Raw genomic sequence first — 22,328 nt, 5'->3', positions numbered from 1 at the left:
TTTCAGGCTATGACTTCTCTCCTGATGCTCCTTCGATGTCATTTTGTGTTTCCATTTGCAGTATCTTTGTCACTCGCTTCTAACGCCTGTTGTTTACTTTAAATTTTCTTTTAGAAAGTATTTTTAAAAATAATTTCCTTATTGTTGTACTTTTTGGTAACCATTTGCTATTAATTTCTAATTGTACTGCACTGTAGTCAAAGATATGCCCCATATGTTTTTTGCTCTAGAATATTTATTGAGCTTTTTTCTTTGGTAAAACATATAATTAACTTTCATTAATGTTCCATAGGTAATAGAAAAGGGGGTATATCCTCTGTTTCAAAAATAAAATGTGTTTTATACATGCCCATTAAATCGATCCTCTACATTCTTGGGAGTTTTGGTCTATTTGATCTGTTAGTATTGTGTGGAAATATCTCTGTACTATTTCATGTCTGTTCCTGCCTTACTGGTTTTTCCAGGAGTGTTTGTTTAGATCATTATACCTCTGGATGCACTGCACTTGATGCAAAGAGTCATAGGAGTTTCACTAACTTAGAGAATTGTACTCCATATCAATATAAAATTAGCTCTCTTGCCCAGGCCGGGAGTGGCTCAGTGGTTGAGGGTCGACCTAGGATCCTAGGAGATTGAGGTTCGATTCCCAGTCAGGGCACATGCCCGGGTTGCAGGCTCGGTCCCCAGAAGGGGGCCTGCAGGAGGCAGCTGATCAATGCCGACTGTCTCATCATTGATGTTTCTCTCCCTTTCTCTTCCTCTCCCTTCCTCTCTGTGAAATCAATAAAGATATATTTTTAAAAAATAAATAAACTAAAATTAGCTCTCTTTGTCTTGCTTTTTGTCATGAATTCCATTTTGTTTTCTATTACTTCTAATATGCATTTTCCAAATGAAACTGTGCCCATTTTTTTATAGTCAATTCATAGGCGACTCTTGGTCATAGGTTTTACCTTTCTGTGACACTTTGGTAAATTTAAATTTCTTTGATTGTTTTTTTTAAAGGAGCCCCATCTCCATGTTGAATTCTCCAGAACAAATCCATTGTAGTTTTCTTGCTTGGCTTGCCTACCACACTGTAAATGTCAGGAGGACAAGGCCTTAGCTTCGTTAATCACTAGATCCCATGAACTGTGCTCACTGCACATAAAAGATGAGACATTTGCTGAATGAATGCAAGACGGTGCTGCCTCATTTCTCCGAAGAGCTGTCTCTGGCCTGTCCTGCCTCCTGTCAGAGAAGTGAATGCTTCCAAGGCCATGGGAAGGGGTTTTAGGCAATTGTGTTTTTTTAAGGAGAAGAGAAGAGCATTCTGGCTGCTGTATGGCGGAGGGACAAGAAAGGATGTGGGGAGACCAGGTAAGAGGCTATGATGGGGATAGAGATGAGGGGGATGATGGCTGGACCTAGGGGGTGGCATTATTTAGTTCATTATTTAGCACTAATTACTAGGTGTCATGCTAGGCGTTCCACTCAGTTTTCTTGTTTCATATGAGAAATTATATGTTTTGATTATAAAGTTATATAACAAGGTATCATCCTTGACACAACAAAATACCACTCCCAAACAAGTTAAATACTAAAGTGCACCCTAAAGAAACCAGCCTTCACGTGCAGCTGACACTGTTTTACCAGTGGTTCTTAGACAAACATCCTTCCAGAGCCGGCTAAGGCCGTAAATTTTCACAGATGTTCATGTCACTCTGTTCACAGGGCCCACAGAGCAACTTGGTGATGAGCCTACCTATTTGAGACTCTTCCTGCCTCCCCCACTCTAACTTCTCCCTAATAAAAATAATAATAAAGCAAGTAGCTGCAGATGAAAGCAGGTAATGTGGGAAACCAGGCCACCTGGAAGGGAGAAATACGCCGACACAGGGCACATCTCCACCTGAGCATGGAGCAGAGTACTGGAGGGGTGAGAGCTTGGTCTGCTCGCCTAAGGAAAGAGAGATTTGGCCGTTTCATCATCACTTCTGCACTTCCCCGAGGTCATTCCCTAGTCATGACAGGAAAAAAAAAAAAGGTGGTAGAATCCATAGAGCACAGTCTCTGATGTACACTGGTGTTGCGGCCCTGGCCACACATAGAGAGGAACAACAGAGGAACAAATGATACTGACTGAGGAGGAAACAGACCTGCTTCCCACTGTGTCCTCCCTCCCCTAGCTGCATACAGTGACTTTCCTTGACAAAGAAACAATATTGCTCTGTAGATCAAGTTATCCTTACTTGGGAGACGCCACAGCTTGATGCTTATCTGTTACCAGACGTCTTCTCTTTAAGAAACAGTGACCATTGCATCTCAGGGATGGTCCTCAACTGGATCCAGACGGAAGGGCCCCTGTTTGAATAAAGAAGGGGGTGAGGGAGAGCGATCCATCCACAGTCTGAAATCAGAATTGCAAAAGGTTTTCTGTGCAGTTTGACGTTAACTGCTCTGCGGACGCCCTTTCTTCCATTCCCCGTCTCCTCTGCTGTCTAACCCTGTGCCTTGCCTGGAGAAGCACAACGAGGATACTGGTTTGGAGTGTACACAGGAGAATTTATGAATGGTTTAGAGGTTCACTGCTGCTTGGTCTCTTCCTCAATCAAATCAGTCACTTATTTAAAAAGCTGATAGAATTTTTATTTTCTTAAATTTTTATTTATTGATTTTAGAGGGGGAGAGGGAGAGAAGAGAGAGAAACTTCTATTTGTTGTTCCACTTATTTATACATTCATTGGGTGATTCTAGTTTGTGCCCTAACTGGGGATTGAACCCGAAACCTCAGCATATGGGGACGACACTCTAACCAACTGAGCTACCCAGCCAGGGCTAAGCTGATAGAATTTTTAAAAATTTACCCTTCTGAGCCTGTTTCTCATAAAACGGGAGTAATAAATACTCATTGATTTGCTGTGCATTAAATGGAATAAGATACTGAGAAATACTGAGAGGTGGTTTAGTGTAGTAGCTAAGAGAAGGCCTCTGACTGGCTGTGGAGGTAGACTGACTAGGGTTTGAATCTCTGCTCTAACACCAGCTGTCATCCTGCGCAAGTTGCTTCTCCCAGTCTCAGTTTTCTCAGCTGTAAATTGGAAATAATATCAACTTCATGTGTTAATGTGAAGATTCAATGAGTTAATTATGTAAAGTTAGTGATCTGGAGTAAACGCTTAAAAATGGTGCTAACAGGCATCTAATAAAATCACAGTTAATCAACAGTTTTACTTTTATTACCAGAAAAACTCTATCCAGAAGCTAGATGGGGAATCTGAACACATGCCTCTAATTAGCTCCAAAGGGCACTTTAATTTTTTATCTTTCATTTTCCCAACCCAGCATCTTGGCTCCCACCTCCCTCCTTCCAGTTGCTTTGGGCCCTATTTCCTCCCATTATTTGAACCAAACAGAGCCCTGGGCTGGGTGAGGGAGACGTCAAAGAAGGGAAAGAAAAGCTTCTCTTGAGCAACTTGTCTCTCTCTTACAATTAATTTCTACTCTCCAGCCCCCCAGACCCAGGACCCCTTGGTAACACCCACACACCCACACGCACACACATCTCCCCGCAAAGACACCTGGCACTGAGGCCAGGCAAGTATTTCTGTCCAGAGCAAATGTTGACTATTGCAGCAGGAAGCAGGGGCATGTAACTGCTTCAAGTGAGTGAGTTTTTCTTCCCATAGTTACCAGTCAGAGGGACATACAGCCCTGGGTGTGCCCAGCTGCAGATGCTCTGAGGACAAGAATGGCTTGGCCTTGGCTCTGTAGGTCTGGAGCTGTGAATGCTTCTATTTCCAGCCAATAAACCCAAGGGCAGTTAGAAAGCGGGGGAGGGGGGCAGACCCAGGTACTAGAGAAAAGAAACGAGGGGTGGGGTGCAACTCCCCTTTTCCTCTTTATTCTCTGGTCTTTGTACAGGAAGATGATTCATCACTGGGTCCCCCAGATCAGGATTTAGATGCTCTGTGCGCAGCAGATAAGAGTGCAGCCTCCTTGCAGAAAGTAAATTCATTGACTACTCCCCATAAAGTCAGGCTTATCAGCTGTCCTCATTCCCACTCAGCCCCCTAGGGACCAGGCTTGAAATAAAGGCCACAGCCCCAGGGTCTGGAGAGTGGAGGTACAGGGCTCGGCTGGGGGGGGGGCTCTGCCCCCCTGGCGGGAGGGGGAAATCTGCCAGGCCTGAGCTGCCCAAAGCCCTCAGCTTTCCAGGCTGACAAATCCCAAACCAAACACTACCCCCCCCACACACCCCCAGGGGATGAGGGAGGGTCTCCCTTACCCTTCAAAACCAGCAGATGTTTTCAGGAGGCTCTACTGGGGTTTCTTAGAAAAATTAGAGTATGTTACCTCAAATCTAACCAATAAAAAAACCTACAGAGGAAGCCTTGATTCCCCACCGCTTCTCACCTCGCCTTTCATAACATGTGCACTTCTGCACTACCCAAGAACACATGCATCTTTTCTAGTTGGTGGGGGTTTGATTCCTTTGAAAACTGTCTGAAATAAGTAGGTGACCAGCGGGGTTTCAGATCCGATTCTGAGACTCACGCTGTCCCTGAAGCAGACTGTGTTAACAAGATACAGCCTCCCACCCGCCACCCCTGTGATGCCGGCAGGTGCTACAGGCTGGCCCAGGTCCCATCAGCCAGCAGCCCTTTGAGCACTCTGTCCCAGGCAGCAGAGTCTGGCTGGGTGGAAATGGGGAAGAGTGGAAACAAGATGGACTTGGCCTGGCCTGATAAGTAGCCTGGAATTAGTAGCTACACAGTTTAGGCTCCAAAACAAACTCATACACACTCCAGCTATGGGACTATCATTCTTCTAAGACACCTGAAAGACATTGGTAGTAATATATTTTCAGAAAATCAGTCACCCAATTACCTTTCCTACAACGTTCACTAGGAAATATTATCCAAATCATTGAGACTTGAGAAAAAAATGCTTGAATTTTACAGTTTTCAATTAAAAAAAGAAACGGGGATAAATATGAAATTAATAGTTACAGAGGCCTAAGAACAATGACACCAGCTGCATTGCGGAAGGGCTTTTGCTGATAAATCTAGTTGGGGAAAAGTCAACTACAAAGGGTACAAAACAGTAATAAGTAAATAAAGTTTAGAGGGTTATGAAATTTATAGAGCAAGTCAGTAAAGAACTGAAGGAAAGAAACAAACAAAACAAAAAACTAAAAACCCTTGTCTTCCAAAACTTCAGATGAGATTATTCCTTTTGATTTTTATAATGAAGCGTGTTACATATTATAAGTGTCTGGAAAATGTTTAAGGACACTCTCTAGTAAAATCGTAGTATAAGCAATGGTGCATAGTACACATTCAAAAAGAAAACCATAAAAAACCCAACTACAGTATTTGGTGTGGTCATTACTTTAAATTTTAGCCATTCCAGTGGTATCTCATTGTGATTGTAATATGCCCAAAACTACAGGTGTGCTGGGGCAAAGGTGAGGCACAGGCTGAACTACCTGGAAGCTCTGACTAGAGTCACTCCTCATACCAATGACAACACAGAAAATGGTAACTTCTTTTTTTTCCAGGTTTATTTAGATTGACATATAACATTGTATAAATTTAAGGTATATGACATATGGTTTGATATCTGTATATATTATGAAATGATTAACAAAATAAGTTAACATCCATACTTAAATTTTTTTCCTTATGGTGGGAACTTTTAAGATCTACTCTCAGCAACTTTCAAATATACAACACATATTAGCTATAGTCATCACACTCTACATTACATCCCCAGAACTCACTGGAAGTTTGTACTTTTTGACCTTCACTCAGTCCCCCCACCACCTACCACCTGCCTTTGGCAACCACCAATCTCTTCTCTGTTTTTGAGTTTGGTTTTCTTAGATTCCACATATTAGTGAGATCATATTGTACCTGTCTTTCCCTTATTTCCCCTAACATAACGCCCTCAAGGTCCATCCATGTTGTTGCAAATGGCAGGAGTTCCTTCCTTCTCAGGCTGAATAATATTCCATTCTATACATATACCACATCCATCCATTCATCCACCGATAGCCACTTAGATGGTTTCCATGCCTTGGCTTTTGTAAATAAAGCTGCAATGGACACAGGGTGCATATATCTCCTTGGGATAGTGATTTCATATCCTTTAGCCATTTACCCAGAAGTGGGATTGCTGAATCATACGGTAGCTCTAATTTTTTGAGGAATCTCCATACTTTTTTATAGTGCTGTACCAATTCACATACCCATCAACAGAGTATAAAAGGGTTCCTTTTTCCCCCATTTTTACCAGCACTTGTTATCTCTTTTTTATAATAGCCATTTTAACAGATGTGAGATGATATCTCATTGAGGTTTTGATTTGTATTTCCCTAATGTTGACCACTTTCCAATGTACCTCTTGGCCATTTGAATCTCTTCTTTGGAAAAATGTGTTTTCAGTTCCTTTGCTCACTTTTAACTGGATTATTTGGTTTTTGGGTTTTTTTTCCTATTGAGTTGTATAAGTTCCTTATATTAGCCCCTTATCAGATATAAGATTTGCAAATATTTATTCCCAATCTATAGGTTGTCTATCATTTTGTTGATGGCTTCCTTTGCAGAAGGCTTTTAGCTATACAGTCCCACTTGTTAATTTTTGATTTTGTTGTCTGTGCTTTTGGTGTCATATCCAAAAAATCCTTGATCAGACCAAAGTCAAGGGGCTTTACCCTATGTTTTCTTCTAGGAGTGTTATGGTTTTGAGGTCTCACATTTAAGTTTTTATTCCATTTTTAGTTAATTTTGGTGAGTGGTATAAGACAGAGGTTTAGTTTCATTCTTTTATACGCAAATATTAACTTTTCCCAGCTCCGTTTATTGAAGAGACTATGTCATTTTTCTACTGAGTATTCTTGGCTCGTCTAATATTAGTTGACCATATATAGATGGGCTTATTTTCGGGCTCTCACTTCTGTTCCATTGGTCTGTGTCTGCTTTCATGCCAGTACCACAGTTTTGATTACCGTAGCATTGTAAACAGGAAGTGTGATGCCTCCTGCTTTGTTCTTCTTTCTCAGGATTGCTATGGCTATTGCTTTTGCCTATCTGGTTAATGACATTGAACATCTTTTTAATGTGTTTGTCACCTGTATATTCTCTCCAGTGAAATGTCCTTTCTTGTCTTTTGCTCATTTTCTGACTTGATTTTTATGATCTGTGCTACCTCTAAACTGCAGCTTCTTCATATGGAAAATAAAGGATAAAACACCTACCTTATAAGGTCAGATGACACATTTACTGAAATGTAAGAACAAATTTAAGTCTTCCAATTCCAAATCTACCTGCTACTTTACTCCTTTCAAGAATGCCTGAACTATTCTAGACTCTGTGCTCTTCCCATATATTTTGCAATAAGCTTGCCTGTGCCTACTACAAATCTTGCTGAGATTTTGACAGGAATTGCATTAAACCTATAGAAGTGACATCTTTACTGTGTTTTCCAGCCCATGAACATGGTATGTATCTCCATATATTTAGGTCTTCTTTGATTTCTTTCATCAGCATTTTCATACATAGATATTGTATACGGTTTAAGTTTACACCTAAGTACTTTGTTTTCTTTGGAGTGACCCTAAATGTACTGTACTTTTAATTTCAGTTTTCACATGATCACTGTTACTATGTAGGAATGCAATAGATATTAAGGTGTTGATCTTGATCTTATATACTGTAACCATGCTAAACTCACTTATAAGTTCCAGGAGGGTTTTTTTTGTTTGGGTGGTTTTGGTTTTGGTTTATAATGGATTTCTTGATATTATTCTCTGTCATCAATATAGATAATCATATCATCTGAAAATAAGGAGATTTCTTTCTCTCTTTCCAATCTGTACATCTTTTCTTTTTCTTGCCTCATTGCAGTGGCAAGGACTTCCAGGATTATATTGAATAAGAGTAGTGAGAATAGACCTACTTGCTTTGTTCTCAATCTTAGGGGGAAAACATTCAGTCACTCATGTTTGTTAATACAGTGATTATGTTTATTTTTGAATGCTGATTCAGGTCATATATATCAGTAATAAATCCCATTTGGTCATGGTGTACAATCCTTTTTTGGGGACATTGTTGGATCCAGACAGACGAGGACTTTTTACTCTATACCCTGTGTTATTTCCACTGTACCATAGCTACTCTCCATAATTCTGATTTTAGTTCAAATCCTAGAAAAGTCCTTTCTAGTTTTCTTCCTGAAATTTTATGGTTCCCCATGGTAGGTGTTCTCTCTTGCTGCAACCAGCTCATGAACCTAACTTTCCTTGATTACAGGTGTCTTCCTGATGGTCTTTGGCTGGAAGGCATTATCACTGAGAACTCTTGGATTCCTAGAGTAGTTGAATTTTAGAAATACTGTACTGGTGACAAGATTACTATTTTACCAGACGGCTTATAAAGATTAGTGGCTGTTATTTCTACTATAAACTTCAAAAGTAAACACAAAATATCTCAAGAGATTAGAAAAATTTTATTGGGCATCACAAACTGGATTATATATTATAAATTCTGATAAAAGTAATAATATTAAAGGTATTTTCAGTAGTACCACAAATTATCTGTACCTGAAGATAAAACCAAATAGTAAACTGGTAAGCATACACTAAAATTTACTCATGTTTAAAATACCACTTTGTTTAGAAAATTCACATACATGTTTTTCTGGTTATGAAGTGGAAGGGACACACAAAGAGCTACATAGGATTTTCATTTAATGGACACATGAAATATTCCCCATGCTCTGAAAGAGTCATCAGAAGGCTACAAAATCTTGTAATTTTTTTATATGGTACATAAGACAGCATAATTGTTTCATAGAATAAAATACAGTACTTCTAATTCTCCTAATGCTCCCTTTCAATCAACCTCACTGTGAGAGCTGCTCACAAGTATATAGCTGCTTGGCTGGCTAATGTGTTCCTACATAATTTCTGCATTGGGTTGGGGTGGGAAATGGCAAAAGGGGCATTCTAAGCTAGAAGTTCTGAGAATATAGAAGTGGAGATTTCTCATTAGAAACATTTATACTTGCCTACTTTGGAACTGGTCCTGTGCAAAAGCTATCACCATTGAATTAGTCTATTTGACTATGTGCTATAATTAGAATTTCTCTTTGATTCAGAGCAGCTTAAAATAGCCTCACATACCCTGTTGATTCTTGCCTAGTTGAGACAGAAGCAAAAATTTGGGGAAAGAAGGTAGAAATGAATAATTTCAATGATCCTTTATTAATACTGATATAGTCATTCGCTCATCAGGATAGACAACTTAATGACACTAAGTATTCTAAATTATTTCCCTCTCCGAATCATGACTTATATCTGATTTTGGCTAGGCAGAGGAGGTGAGGGTTTACCTCTAGGAAAAAGTAGAATAATGGGGAAAAGAAGAAAAGTCCAGGGCAGAGCAGGCACCAAATCTAGGGAGGTAAAGAATGTTAACTGCTTGGAACCAAAGAACTAGGTAGCATAGGAGACCGTATAAGACGACCCGGGCGACAACAGCTTGATCAATAAAATAAAAATGCCAGTTCTATTTAGAGAAGGAGGCAACTCAGTAAAGTATAACAATTCATAAACCATACAACTTGTCCTTTAATACCTTGATACAATAAAGAAGTCTTTTCCTAAGTGAATTCAGTCATGCCACCTTCTGAGTAAGAACTGTGTCCTGACACACAGTTTCTATGATCCCCTTTGAAGGATAATTAGAAAAGGACTTGGAAGAAGAAACCGGACATTTCCTGAGAACTACTTAACTGCAGGCCTGATGCTGAGCACTATGTATTTCACTTAAGCCTTATTAAAAACCCTCACACACAGCCCAGGTCTTAGCTTCAGAGGAAGAGGAGGGGAAAAATGAAAAGCTGCAGGAAATTCCTCAGAGAAAGGCATCTGCTAAGTGAGAAGCTGGTCTTTCCATGCTCTAAAGCCGCCTCAAATGATGGTTCTGTGTTAGAAGGTGGGAGCGTGGCACTTTCTCTGAGTAGCTTTTGAGAGGAAATTTCTACTGGGGTTTAGAACACTGAGGATAAAGAACTGTTCCTTTTCCAGAAGGTGAAAACAGGGGGAGGCTCAGGAACATGTGCAGCCCTGAGTGTGTGATATTGGGCGCAGGTTCAGGCTGGGGTGTGGGAATTCATTCCCAGTGTGTTTTCCAGATGCTGCTCTGGTCCCGTCTACACACCTCTGCTTTCCTATAACACCTCACTGTCCTCAGTTCGCTGTCCACACCTGATGTCCCTGCCATGTGTAGCCCTATAAGACTAGAAACAATGGTTTGGGGTCACAAAGAGTAAGAGGAATGAGCATAATCTGTTTTCATTCACTTGTATCCATAAGAGAATAGCAACAGAGAAGAGAGGAGGAGGAGAGGCTTTAGAAGTGGGCACTTAGCAGACTGGTGCTGATGGTTTCCTGGGGAACAGAGGGGTGGCAATAGGACACTTCTTGAGCTTCAGAGAACAGGTACACCTGGATGTGAAGGGCATCATGGCCTGAGGCTGATGTACTCAGATATGAACTATTTCACCTTCTGAGGCTAAGGCATGTTTTAATAAAGGTATAGAGATAGATAACCTAAAAATTTTGGACAAGAAAGAAATACTTGTTCTTGCCCTCTTTGTCACCTTGGCGTCTCTGCCTAAAGAGAAAGATGTTAAGTGGGGAACTGCAGACACACCCTGAAATGCAATCCAGCTGAGATGCTGGATGACTTCTCCATCAAGCATCTTGAGCAGGGTAGAGACGCTGTGCAGTGGGCACTGGGCTGGAAGTCATGGCACTCGGGTTTGAGCCTCAGCTGTTTCTTGCTCAAATCACTCATTTCTGGGTTCAGCTATGAAACAAGGGGTTTAGAATAAATATGGCAGTGATAACCCTCTGCTTTGAAGATTCAGGAACAAGGTGATTTTCACTGAATGTTAACTTGTTTGCGGGAATGGCAGCAGACACTCCACCATGTGGGGGTCACATTTCAGGGTTTGTAACTAGGGAATCAAGGAAACCTGCTCTCCCACCGCCCGCTTCTCAGGGATGCTCCATTTTGGAGACTAGAGTTTCATTCCAGGGGTCAGGTGTCAGTAGCTGCAGCAGAGGAGGACAAGTGCTCCCTGCTTAGAGGACTGAGTGGCCACCTGGTTAAGTGAGAGGCTGTCAATCTTGCCAGTCTTAGTGTAAGAGGTTTTCTCCTAGTAAGCAGGCAGACTGGACATGAAAGTGGTCGGACAAGAATTATTGTTAGAATACTTAGGAGAGGAAAGAAAAGCAATCTGATGAGGTGTTGATGTAGATCCACCCAACCCAAGGTCTCTGAACACTCAGTGGAGTTCAACTGTTAAGAAGCATAGGACGAAGTATGGCTGAGTCTGTATCAGAGGCAAGCCTGGCCTTCAGAGTCTGGGGAAAGAACTTTCACTCCCCAAAGTTAGGGTAGGACCCAAGAGCTGAAGCCGGTGAAGCCAGAAGGCAGTCAGGAATGGCATTCCAGCAGCCAGTGGTCTACTTAGGGAAGGATGTGGAACTTCTGTCAATGGGGCAAGATACCTTAGATTCTGATTACCTTGGACTCCAGGGACAGATAAAAGAGAAATAACCTAAACAGGGATGGGTAAGATTCCCCAGTAAACAGTGGGAGTCCCAATTTGAAATGGGCAGAAATACAGAGTGTATACACTTGGAGATGCTGAGTATAAGCCAATGCTCCTCACTACTCAGGGTAGATCTTGCCCCAAAACACTGTTACTACCCGTTATATTTTTTTCAATCATGAAAAATAAAATTAGGTTCTAAAATTTAGAATCTGGGTATGATTTCTATGGGCTGATTTTCTAACAAAGAGAAAGCTGATTACAATGGCTAGTTATCGGGACAAATTTATTGGTAATCTATAAAAGTCCCTGAAAACCTAATTATTTATGAAAAGACCAAATGATTATGGCACTGAAAGCTCATACTAAGAGAGGAAGGTCATTGATTATCATTTATCAAAAGTTTTCATTGTTTTTAAAATCTGGAGTGGAGTGGCTGCAGGTTACTTTCCCCAACAGTGTTTTAAGAAAACTGTCAGCCCATTCCCTCAGGCCTTCTGGTCTCCATTTCTGACACAACTAGTATTCTCTAGTTTTAGAGGAAAACCTGCCAGTCTGGTCCCCAACATAGTCCTAAACAGCCTAGATAAAATGTAATGTTTAGCTTCCTTTCCTGGACCAAAAGGAAAAAAAAAAGTAGAGGTGTTTATTATGCCTACATAGCCCCTCACTTCTCACTTAAAATATATTAAGTGACTCATGAAGAGATGGGGAAGACAGAGCAATCCCAGCCCACTCAGGGAAACGAGTATTTCAGAGTGGAAGGTACTGAGTAGGAAAGTCTGAGTTCTTGCCCCATCAATATTCAACAGATAGAACCATTAAAACAAATACAAACTTTACAAACACTCTGATCTGGGGTGGGGAACAGTTACAAGGCTTTCCATATTTCATCCTTATGGAGACGTGATGTAGTTTTGAAAGAGAGAGGGAACAGGTAGGCTTACATACCATTTAATTGGTTTATAGGCCATACATGAAAACCATGGAGCTATAATTAATTAACAAATACACTGAAGAGAACATTTAAAAAACAAGAGGTGTTTCTATGAATATTTTAGTGTTAACATTGGGAGTGCAAGGATTATAAATCAGAAACTATTAACTGTCCATGAATAGCTCACTTTTTTAAAATGTGGGAACTACTGCTTTATTTATTTATTAATCCTCACTGGAGGATATTTTTTCCATTGATTTTTTTTTGGGGGGGAAGGAGGGGGAAGAGAGAGAGAGAAACATTGATGTGAGAGACAAATTGATCGGCTGCCTCCTGCAAGAGGATCCTACAACCCAGGTATGTGCCCTTGACTGGGAATCAAACCTAAGACCCCTTGGTCTGTGGGCCGATGCTCTAACCACTGAGAAAAACTGGCCAGGGCTCACATTTTTACCTAACAGATGGTTGAGAATGAAATAAGGAAAGTAAGTGTTGTGAAAAGACAAGCCTTTCAAAATCATGTCTGGTAGCATGGTCTCACTTGAACACTTTGTCAACAAGTGCTATTAGAAGTCACTGCAAGTATTCTCACAATGGCTAGAAATGTAAGCATTACACAAACACAAGCTTTCCTTTCACTTCAAATACGAAAATAGAAAGTGTATGGAAATTCAGGCATGTTTGACAAGGCCGGAAATAAGCTGTCCTTCTCTCACAGGTTGCTGCCCTGTGCCTTAAATCCATTCCACAGCAGGATGCTTTCAAAACCAAGCTGCTAGCAACTTTCCTAAAGTCTGATCGCTTTACTATTAACTCAGACTCCACAACCTTAAAAGTAGCACTAACGTACAAGCTTAAATGCTGAGAACAGGAACGGATTATTCTTTTTAGCTAGCATATCCTTCCAGTCCAAATATCATCTAATATTCGAAAGCACTTAGAGAATACATCATATTCCATATGAACTCTTGAAAGAGTGAGGGTGTTCCCTCAAAGGAAAACTGAGGTGCTTACCAAAGGGAGGGGGGAAAGAGGCAGGCATGTCTCACTCATTTCTGCTCTCCACGGTAACTTAGCACTGAACCTGGCATGTGGAGACCCCTTAATAATTGTTAAATGAGAAACTTAAATGGCTTAGGAGTTAGAATTCTTTCTGTGTCTTCAAACATGCCACTTTTCTTTGGCTCCTACTTATGATGACAAGTAGACATACATCTTTTTAAACAGTCATCCACCTGTTTTTCAGGAGAGGAAGTCTACTGTTTCAACCCACTGTCTCAGTATAACTGGATAACCTCGTCCCACTCATAAATAGGCCAGATGCCATTGGGCTGCACGTTGGGGGGAGAGCGCTTCCAGTCCCAGGTCTTCACAGGGATCTGCCAGGTCTTACCATAGTTGGCTTCGATGTACTCGATGGTTTCACAGGGCACATGAACCTTCATGTCTACAAACTCAGTCCAGCACAGTGTAAACTTGGGAAACAGGTATCTGTGGCAAAACAGAGGCAATGTGGAAAGGGGTTAGGCTTCAACACGGGACATTTTAGCTAAGAAACCCAGCTGAGAGTCAACTCTTGGTTGAAGAAGTCCTCTCCCAGTAAATAGCTTTGGGGATAAATATAGTGGACATTTTATTGTTTTTGGCTGTCCAGTATGCCTTTCCTCCTCTGATGTTAACAGCTTTCCAACTTCCCTCCCCTATTCCCAGTCCCTGTGACTCAGGAGGGCTGACCCTATCCCTAGGTATCACAGATGGGTAAAAAAGACCCAGGCCTGACCAGTAAACTATAGTCCTCTGTTGTGTGTTGGTGTTTTCTGGAAAATGTTTATTCTCTTCACAACATGGTAAGTAATGAGAGTTGAAATGGCAATAGCAGCAGATCACAGAAATCTGAAATACCAGAGGATTAAAAGAAGAAGAAAAAAAGGAACAGGGAAAAAAGCCAGATGTCAAAGTGTAATTGTGTTGCGGAAATGAGATCTAACTGGGATGTTCTCCAGGGAAAGGTCAGTTCTCATGTATTCTACTTTCGAATACCATGTTTTATCCCCAGAAGAACAGAAAGCCATACATGAAAACGAGAGGATGAACAACTTCTAAAGAAAGCAACAGGTCCCTTCTACCCAAACCAATGGGTGCTGGCAGTTCACGGACAATCCCAGCTGGTTTCTATGAAAAGACAGCCACAGCGAATCTTATAGCTGAGGGGAAATAAGATACAGCATCGCTCCACCATCTGCTGGGCCTACTTTTACTCTGCACACTCATATTCACAGAATTGCTTATTTTGTCATCAGACATCTCCATCCATCACCAGCCTCCACCCTCCCCAATCAGATGCTGGTCAGCAGAATGTCCACCTGTTCCATCCTATCGAGTTGACACACTGAAGTTGAAATGAGGCATAAATCATGGTCTATCTAGTAACATCGGCCAGGAAATGTCTCGCTTAAATATTAGCCTCTACAGTCTCATCAAAACGGTGAAAGAAAAATCATAGGTCAGGGATAGACAGGGTAATAACAATATCACAAATTTTACAAAAGCAACGGTTCGAACAATAAAAGATTTATAAACAAAACCAAAACATTTAAAAAAAGAACTCAAAGACAATTTAACTCAAATGTTAATTTTGTTCCTAAATAGAAATATCCCTAAACTCTTTGTGGTTTTCTTTTCACCAAGTAATTTTCAATCCATTCAGCCAAAAGAAAATTCCAACTTCCTAGGAGAAAAGATAAACAAACCATAAAATATAAAACTGACTGTAAAATGGGACTGTGGAGAGGAAGGGGGTGGGGGCTGAGTGACACAGACCAGCACATGCCATGTTCTCTGTCCAGGTTACCAGTAAACAATGACTTATAATACACCATGTGTCTGCAACATTACCTTAGCTTTCAAAGTAAAGAGTAAGTTCAGCTAAGTAGATTCAAAATGTGAAAAAACTTAAATTCAGACAAAGCAACCCTAAATCAGAATATAAATTCAAGGGATCTTACACACACACACACACACCCCCTTCCACTTATTTTCTATTTCATACCATTTTTACTTTTATTTTTGCATAAAACAGTAATTAGAATTAAGAGTTAGTTGGAATAGACCATTTTTCTCCCTCACAGAGATCCTTAAAATCTCTAAAACTATTTATTGGTGGTTGGATAAAGTAATTTCATCAGTTTAACTGTACAACATATAAACATAATTGCTAAATGAAATACACTGTTTTTTACTATTACTAGGTAAGCTAGGCTAAGTGAGTTAGAGGCATCAATTAAAACTGAGCCTGACCTTTTTAAACATAAGCCTACATTAAATTCTGAAGCTGGAACAGCAGAGCCATTTTATTAAACAAGAATTTCCTGTAAAACAACACAGATGGTTTATTCTCATCACTAATTTTGTCTCTTCTTTTAACTCTTAGTTTCTTTTTCTTGTGTTATTCCAGTGCTTTAAACCCTCTAGCTCAATAGAAGCAGGGACAGCAAGCATTCTCATGTTCTTTTCTAATTTTAATAGAAAGGCTTTTAAAGTTTATCATTAAGTACGATAGCGCACTCTACATTTTTGGTATATTTCCTTTATCAGGTTAAAGGAATTCTAGATCCCTTTTACTCCAAGTCTACTAAAAACCTTCTGTCTTTTTAATTAGGAAATTTATCAAGAGTTTTAAATGTCACCTACTGAAATAATCATGCAGTTCTTTTCTCCCTTTAATCTTTTAATCCTTTAATGTTGAGAATTATACTAATACACACACACTACAAAATTCTATTCATTTGTGTTTCATTTAGGATATTTTTATCTGTGTTCACTGAGACTGTAATTTCCCTTAAATTTTTTTTATGCTGTCCAAGTCCACTATTGCTGTGAATATCATAAAACGAGTTGCTCACAGGCCATATTGTTAAGAGTCATGTAAGCTCATGAATATTATTTCTTCTTCGTGGACTGCTTCTTTGTAAAATTATGTAGTGGGCCTTTTAATGCTTTAATATCCCCCAAATTCTATTTTGTCTGATACTAAAATAATATATAGTACTGGTTTTCTTTTGTTAGTAATTTTAGGGCATTTTTTTTTTTTTTTAATCCCCATAATTTTCAAGTTTTTGTGTGTGATTTTGCTTTAGGTGTGCCTCTTGCCAAACACTATACAGCTAAATTTTGTTTCTCTATCCCATCTGATAATCTATATCTTTTTACAGGTTAGCTTAATCCATTAACATTTATGGTAATAAATTATATATTTGGACAAATTTTGAACTCTAGAGCCACTCTGCTGGGGCTCAAATCCTGCCTTCACCATTTATTAGTTATGTGACCTTGGTCAGTCTCCTTGTGCCCTAAGTTCCTCATCTGTAAAATGAAGGCACTAACAATACTTCAGAGAAATGTTAGCACAAAATGAGCAAACAGATGTCAAGTGCTCAGAACACTGTTTAGCACATATAGTAAGTGCTATATTGATACTGACTACTGTTACAACAATTTTCACATGTTTTCAGTTTACCATACTTTTTCTTTGACCCACCTTTCCTACTTTCTTTTGGATTAACAAGGGTTTTTAAGTTCTCTTTTATTCTGCTTGTTAACGGGTCTTTAAGTGTGGATCTAAGACATGAACTTTTTTAGTCTTTGCATATATGTAAAAGTCTTTATCTTAACCTCCCTCTTGGATATTAGTTTTAACTGTACATAACATTCTAAGTTGACAGCTATTTCTCCTAGCTTTTGAAAGATGTTACCACATTATCTTCTGGCCTCTCATGTTGCTGAGGTGTATTTCCTGTTCCTTTGTGAGTAATCTATTTTCTCTAATAGCCTGTAAAATTTTTTGGTTTTGATATAATAATTTCCTTAAGAAGCGTCTAGATGTAGATTTATTATGTATCCTGCTTGTCTGTCTTTAATTTGGAAACTCTCTTTAAATATTACCACATAACATTCAAAATTCTTTTCTGAATGACGCAATTTTGCACCTCCTACTCACTAAAGGTTTGGAGGTGTAATTGAGGGCTAAGATACAATCTTTATGTTGTAAAATAGAAAGGCATAAACAGAGTAGAAAATGTGAGATCATTTTTAGAAAAGCCAATGTTTTCAATACACTCATTTAAAGAAATTACCCAAATTTGCCTTTTTAGCTTCACAGCTGTAAGTACTAAAAAGACAAATGTGTTTTTTGCGAGCTAAAACTATGGAAGCACGGCATCTATGAAGCCGAGAGAACCTATGAGTGGGGATTCAACAACTAACCCTAGTCTTTAACTTCTTGTGAAGCAGAGTGAATAGAAAAACTGGGGTGATGTAACTTTAAGGCTTTGATGCCCCAAAGGTGCAGAAAGGACAGCCTGATCAGCAAAAGTGCCCAAATAAAGCATGAAAGTGGCAAAGAGGAAAAACAAGTCTATAGAAATTCAGAGGAAGGGGAGATTATTTCCAGTTAGGGGTACTGAGGAACAACTTCAAAAATGGAGGCAACGCAGTGCCCTCAAGTGGGAAGAACTGGGACAGCGATGTTGTGCAATAGTCTGGTACTACTTACTGACACGCTGAAATCTTGGACTAAAATCAAATTTCAAAAGGCCGGGTGTCTAAATGCAATGTGGTATTTTGGATTAGAGCCTAGAACAGAAAAGGGACATTTGTGGAAAAACTGGTGAAATACAGATAAAGTCTGTAGTTTAGTGAACTGTGATGCACCAATGTTGGTTAATTAGTTTTGACAAGTGAACCATGGTAATAGTAGGTTCACATTAGAGGAAACTGGGTAACTGGCGTATAGAAACTCTCTGTACTTTCTTCCTAACTTTTCCGTAAATCTAAAATTGCCACAAAATAAAATGTTTATTGAAAAAAATGGGGAGGCAGGTAAATAAAGCATGGTGACAAGGAAGGTTAAGAAGGCTTGTACAGCTACTTCGAGCCTCAGGGCACCAAAGGAAAAGCAAGACATTGAGGAACAAAATGTTATACTTTTACTGGTACTAGAGCATTGCTTACACATCCCTCTATTTCTCAAACAGCACAGTCAAGCAATAGTAATAATTCTGCTTCCGGAAATCTATTCAAGGAAACAATCCTTAATAAAGCTTTTACTTTACATGCAACAATGCACATAGAATTTTTAATAAAAAATTGGAATCTAAGTCTACTTAGCAAACTTCTCTATTTTTAAGCTATACTTCCCTGCTATTGCTTTGAGATAGTGTTTATTTGGTATCTCAAATATACATGAAGCATACAGTCACACACTGCTTAATGACGGGGATACATTCTGAGAAATGTGTCATCATGGGCTTTTGTCATTGTGGGAACATTAGGTTACATTTACACAAACCTAGGTGGTGTAGCCCAGTACACACCTAGGCTATATGGTATAGCCTATTGCTCACAGGCTACAGCCCCTACAGCACGTTACTGTACAAAACAACATTAAATCAAGCTCAGAGAAAATGATGCAACCAAGAGATGCGGTAAACATAGATGTGAGGGTGCTGCCAGCATCACAATGTCCTACAGCAAAGTTATTTTCATAAGCAGAAAGACTCTAAAGTAACAGTAAAAAGTAAATACATAAACCAGTAAGTCATTTATTTTCATTATCTAATACTATGTACCAATCATTACTGTATGTGCTACACTTTTATGTGACTGGCAGTGCAGTGGGTTTGTTTGCACCAGCAGCACCACAAACAAGTGAGTAATGCATTGTGCTAGGACGTTATGACGGCTACGAGTCACTAGGCAATAGGAATTTTCAGCTCCATTATAACCACATGGGACCACAGTCATATAACTGGTCTGTAGTTGACCAAATGTTATTATGAGGTGCCTGGCTGTACTTCAATTCCTGTACTGGTGATAGAGTACTTTAGTATTTGTTTCATGGTTTAGACTATGAAATCCTTCGGAGAACAAACTAAGACACATTCACATCAGAGTCCTTAGCACATAGCAGTTAATAAATTAATTTTACAAAAATTAAATGTTAAATTATATTGGAGCCACACCTGGATCGGAGTCTAGTCCTATAGAGAAAAAAATTCAAATTTTCTGAAGATATATATAATAAGCAGAAACTGCAAATGTAAGAAGGTATAAGGAACCACCACTAGTCCAGGGGCAACAGATCTCCAGTTAGAGGACGCAGAGGTGGCTGCACTACCCTGACAATGCCAATAAACACAAGTGCTATTTTCATGGAGGGAGTACAGTGAGTCCTCACTTAATGTCACCGATAGGTTCTGTGACTTAAAGCGAAATGACATATAATAAAACCAATTTTACCACAGGCTCATTGACATAAACAAGAATTGTGTTCCTACAGCATCTCATCCACATTACAACAAAATGACATCGAACAAAATGAGTGTTTTTGAGGACCTGCTCATCAACAAAGGAAAGAGACTGTGGTGACACTAACACTGCATATGGTAAGAGTATGGGCTCTGAAGTGATGTGGCCCAGGTCTGAGTCTTGGCAACGCCTTAACTTCCTCATCCATAAACGAAGGTGACAATGATAAAACCTCCCTTAAAAACTTGTTGTCAGGGTTAAAGGAGATGATGCCTATAAAAGCTTGACAGTGCTTATTAGCATACAGTAAATACTCGATAGAAGTTAATTTTTATTATTGCCGTTAGTATTACCTCTCAATCTCCTGGCCTCTGCTTACATCAGCTGATCCAGATGGGATGGAAAGAAATAACCCAGAGAAGTATGGGCAGCATTTGTGGGAACTGTGGGGTTATGGGATTAAAAACTCCACATCCTGGAGGCATGATTTCACTGCTTTTTATTACTAGTGATTGGGACTCGGGAAGGCAAGGATAAATATAAAAACTCCAGACAATATTTAAGAGTGGAATTTAGATTTTAAGTCTGGAGTTAAGTCCTGGCCCTGCCACTGAGGCCGGGCGCCCTCGAGCGAGGTACTTCACGTCTCCGAGCCTCACTCAGTTTCCTCGTATCTAACTGGGAGAGAGAACACGTAACCCACAGGATTAATGTGAAGACTGTTGAGATTATAAATAAAAAGTACCTATCAGAGTACCTGATATCTAGCAGATACTGTGGAAACTATATCTTTATTGATACTGTTAATATTTAATTATTATTAAATCTTAGGACCAAAAATATTGTTCTGAAGGAAAAGAGTAAAGTTTTGACGGGGGAACTTTTTCATTCCTTCCTGCATTCCTCTCCAACCCTCTAAAAAACAGTGAGCATTCCACAATACTGTTAAGCTTTCCTCAGAATTAACGATGCAAGAATAAAAAGCAGACTATTACAAAGATAAAAAACACCCTTAGACTAGCTCTAAAGGTTTTTTCCTCCCTCTAGAAAACACTACATTTCTTTAAAGCAACGAGTGCTGAAAAGAATGAAAATGGCATATGGCTGGGGGAATCTTCCAGAGGAACCACTCCACGCAGGCACCCGCTCTTTTCTCTGCCTTTTAAGGTCACGGTAACATGAGAGAAAATCTGGGACTCACACCATCTGTCCAGGCAGTTCTATCACTGCTCATTTCTCTTGTTAAATCATCAGAACACTTCACACTTCCCAAACACTGCCACCATAAAGAACAGTTAAAGCAGAATGAAAGAAGCTCTTTCTACCCAGAATGAAGTGGTTAGAAGTGAACAGTTCTTTTGAGGTTTGTGGGTTTTGGATCAAGTCAGTGAGAACAAACTTAGGCCTTAGAATAAAATTTAAGAACAACAGGATTATCATACTGGCTCTAAAAATTATCTTTCTTAGAAAAAGGTGACATTCCCATATGAATTCTCTAAGAATAGGTTTGGCAGTTTAATATTGAGATAATTATATAGGTTTCTAATCTCTAAATTTCTCATAAGGCTAAGAAGAGTCATTTTCTTTACCACAACTACTAGCAGTATTAATAATAGCAGCTATGCCCGGCCGGGCATGGCTCAGCGGTTGAGCGTCGACCTGGGATCCAGGCGATTGGGGTTCGATTCCCAGTCAGGGCACATGCCCGGGAATTGTGGGCTCGATCAATGACTCTCTCATCATTGATGTTTCTATCTCTCTCTCTCTCTCCCTCTCCTTTCCTCTCTCTGAAGTCAATAAAGGTATATTTAAAAAATAATAATAATAATAGCAGCAGCTAATAATTACTTTGTACTCAGGACATGCTTAATTCTCTTCAAAACACTTTTTGTGTATCAATTCAATCTTTAAAACCACTCTATGCAGCAATTTCTATTATTATTCTCATTTCACACTTCAGGAAACTTAGGTACAGAGAAGTTAAATAACTTTCCCAAGGTAATATACATAGGTGATAAAATGTAGGGCTGGGATTCAAAAGCAAACAGGCTGGCTCCATGCCTTTAATTCTACGCTATACTTTCTTATACCTTGTTTTTAAAAAAGCTCAAAATTATACATGAAATTTGGCATCTTTATCATATTTTGTTTTTTTTTGTTTTTTGTTAAATTTATGGACTTTTTAGAGGTTGCTACTTATTTTTTAAAAAATGTATCTTTTTATTGATTTGAGAGAGAGGAAAGGAAAGGGAGAGGGAGAGAGAGAAACATCAATGATGAGAGAGTCATTGATCAGATGCCTAATGCATGCCCCCGACTGGGGATCGAGCCCACAACCCAGGCATGTGCCCTGACTGGGAATCGAACCCCGGTCGCCTGGATCCTAGGTTGACGCTCAACCGCTGAGCCACGCCCGGCCAGGTGTATCATATTTTGAATGAACAAACTGTGGCTGAATGTCAAAAGCATCCCCTCATTC

At 39.6% G+C, this 22,328-nt stretch overlaps 1 protein-coding gene across 6 annotated transcripts in view; it reads right to left on the bottom strand.

The window, feature by feature from the left end:
* Nucleotides 1-2,239: 2,239 nt before the first annotated feature.
* Nucleotides 2,240-22,328, bottom strand: part of FKTN (fukutin) — a 42,729-nt gene continuing 22,640 nt past the window's right edge. For 4 of the 6 annotated variants that reach the window (XM_016224984.2, XM_016224983.2, XM_016224985.2 and 1 more), the window contains one exon: nucleotides 13,571-14,035. In XM_016224984.2, coding sequence (XP_016080470.1) covers nucleotides 13,822-14,035 — 214 coding nt within the window. In that variant the 3' untranslated portion in view covers nucleotides 13,571-13,821. Of the gene's footprint in view, nucleotides 2,344-8,471; nucleotides 10,857-13,570; nucleotides 14,036-22,328 lie in introns of those variants that run through there. The other 2 variants (XM_016224987.2, XM_016224988.2) reach the window with 2 other exon arrangements.

Source organism: Miniopterus natalensis, chromosome 12, assembly GCF_054644295.1.
Source record: "Miniopterus natalensis isolate mMinNat1 chromosome 12, mMinNat1.hap1, whole genome shotgun sequence".
NCBI classification, from domain to species: domain Eukaryota; kingdom Metazoa; phylum Chordata; class Mammalia; order Chiroptera; family Miniopteridae; genus Miniopterus; species Miniopterus natalensis.
Note: the sequence above shows the minus strand (reverse complement) of the source record. Positions and strands in the feature narration are given on the sequence as shown.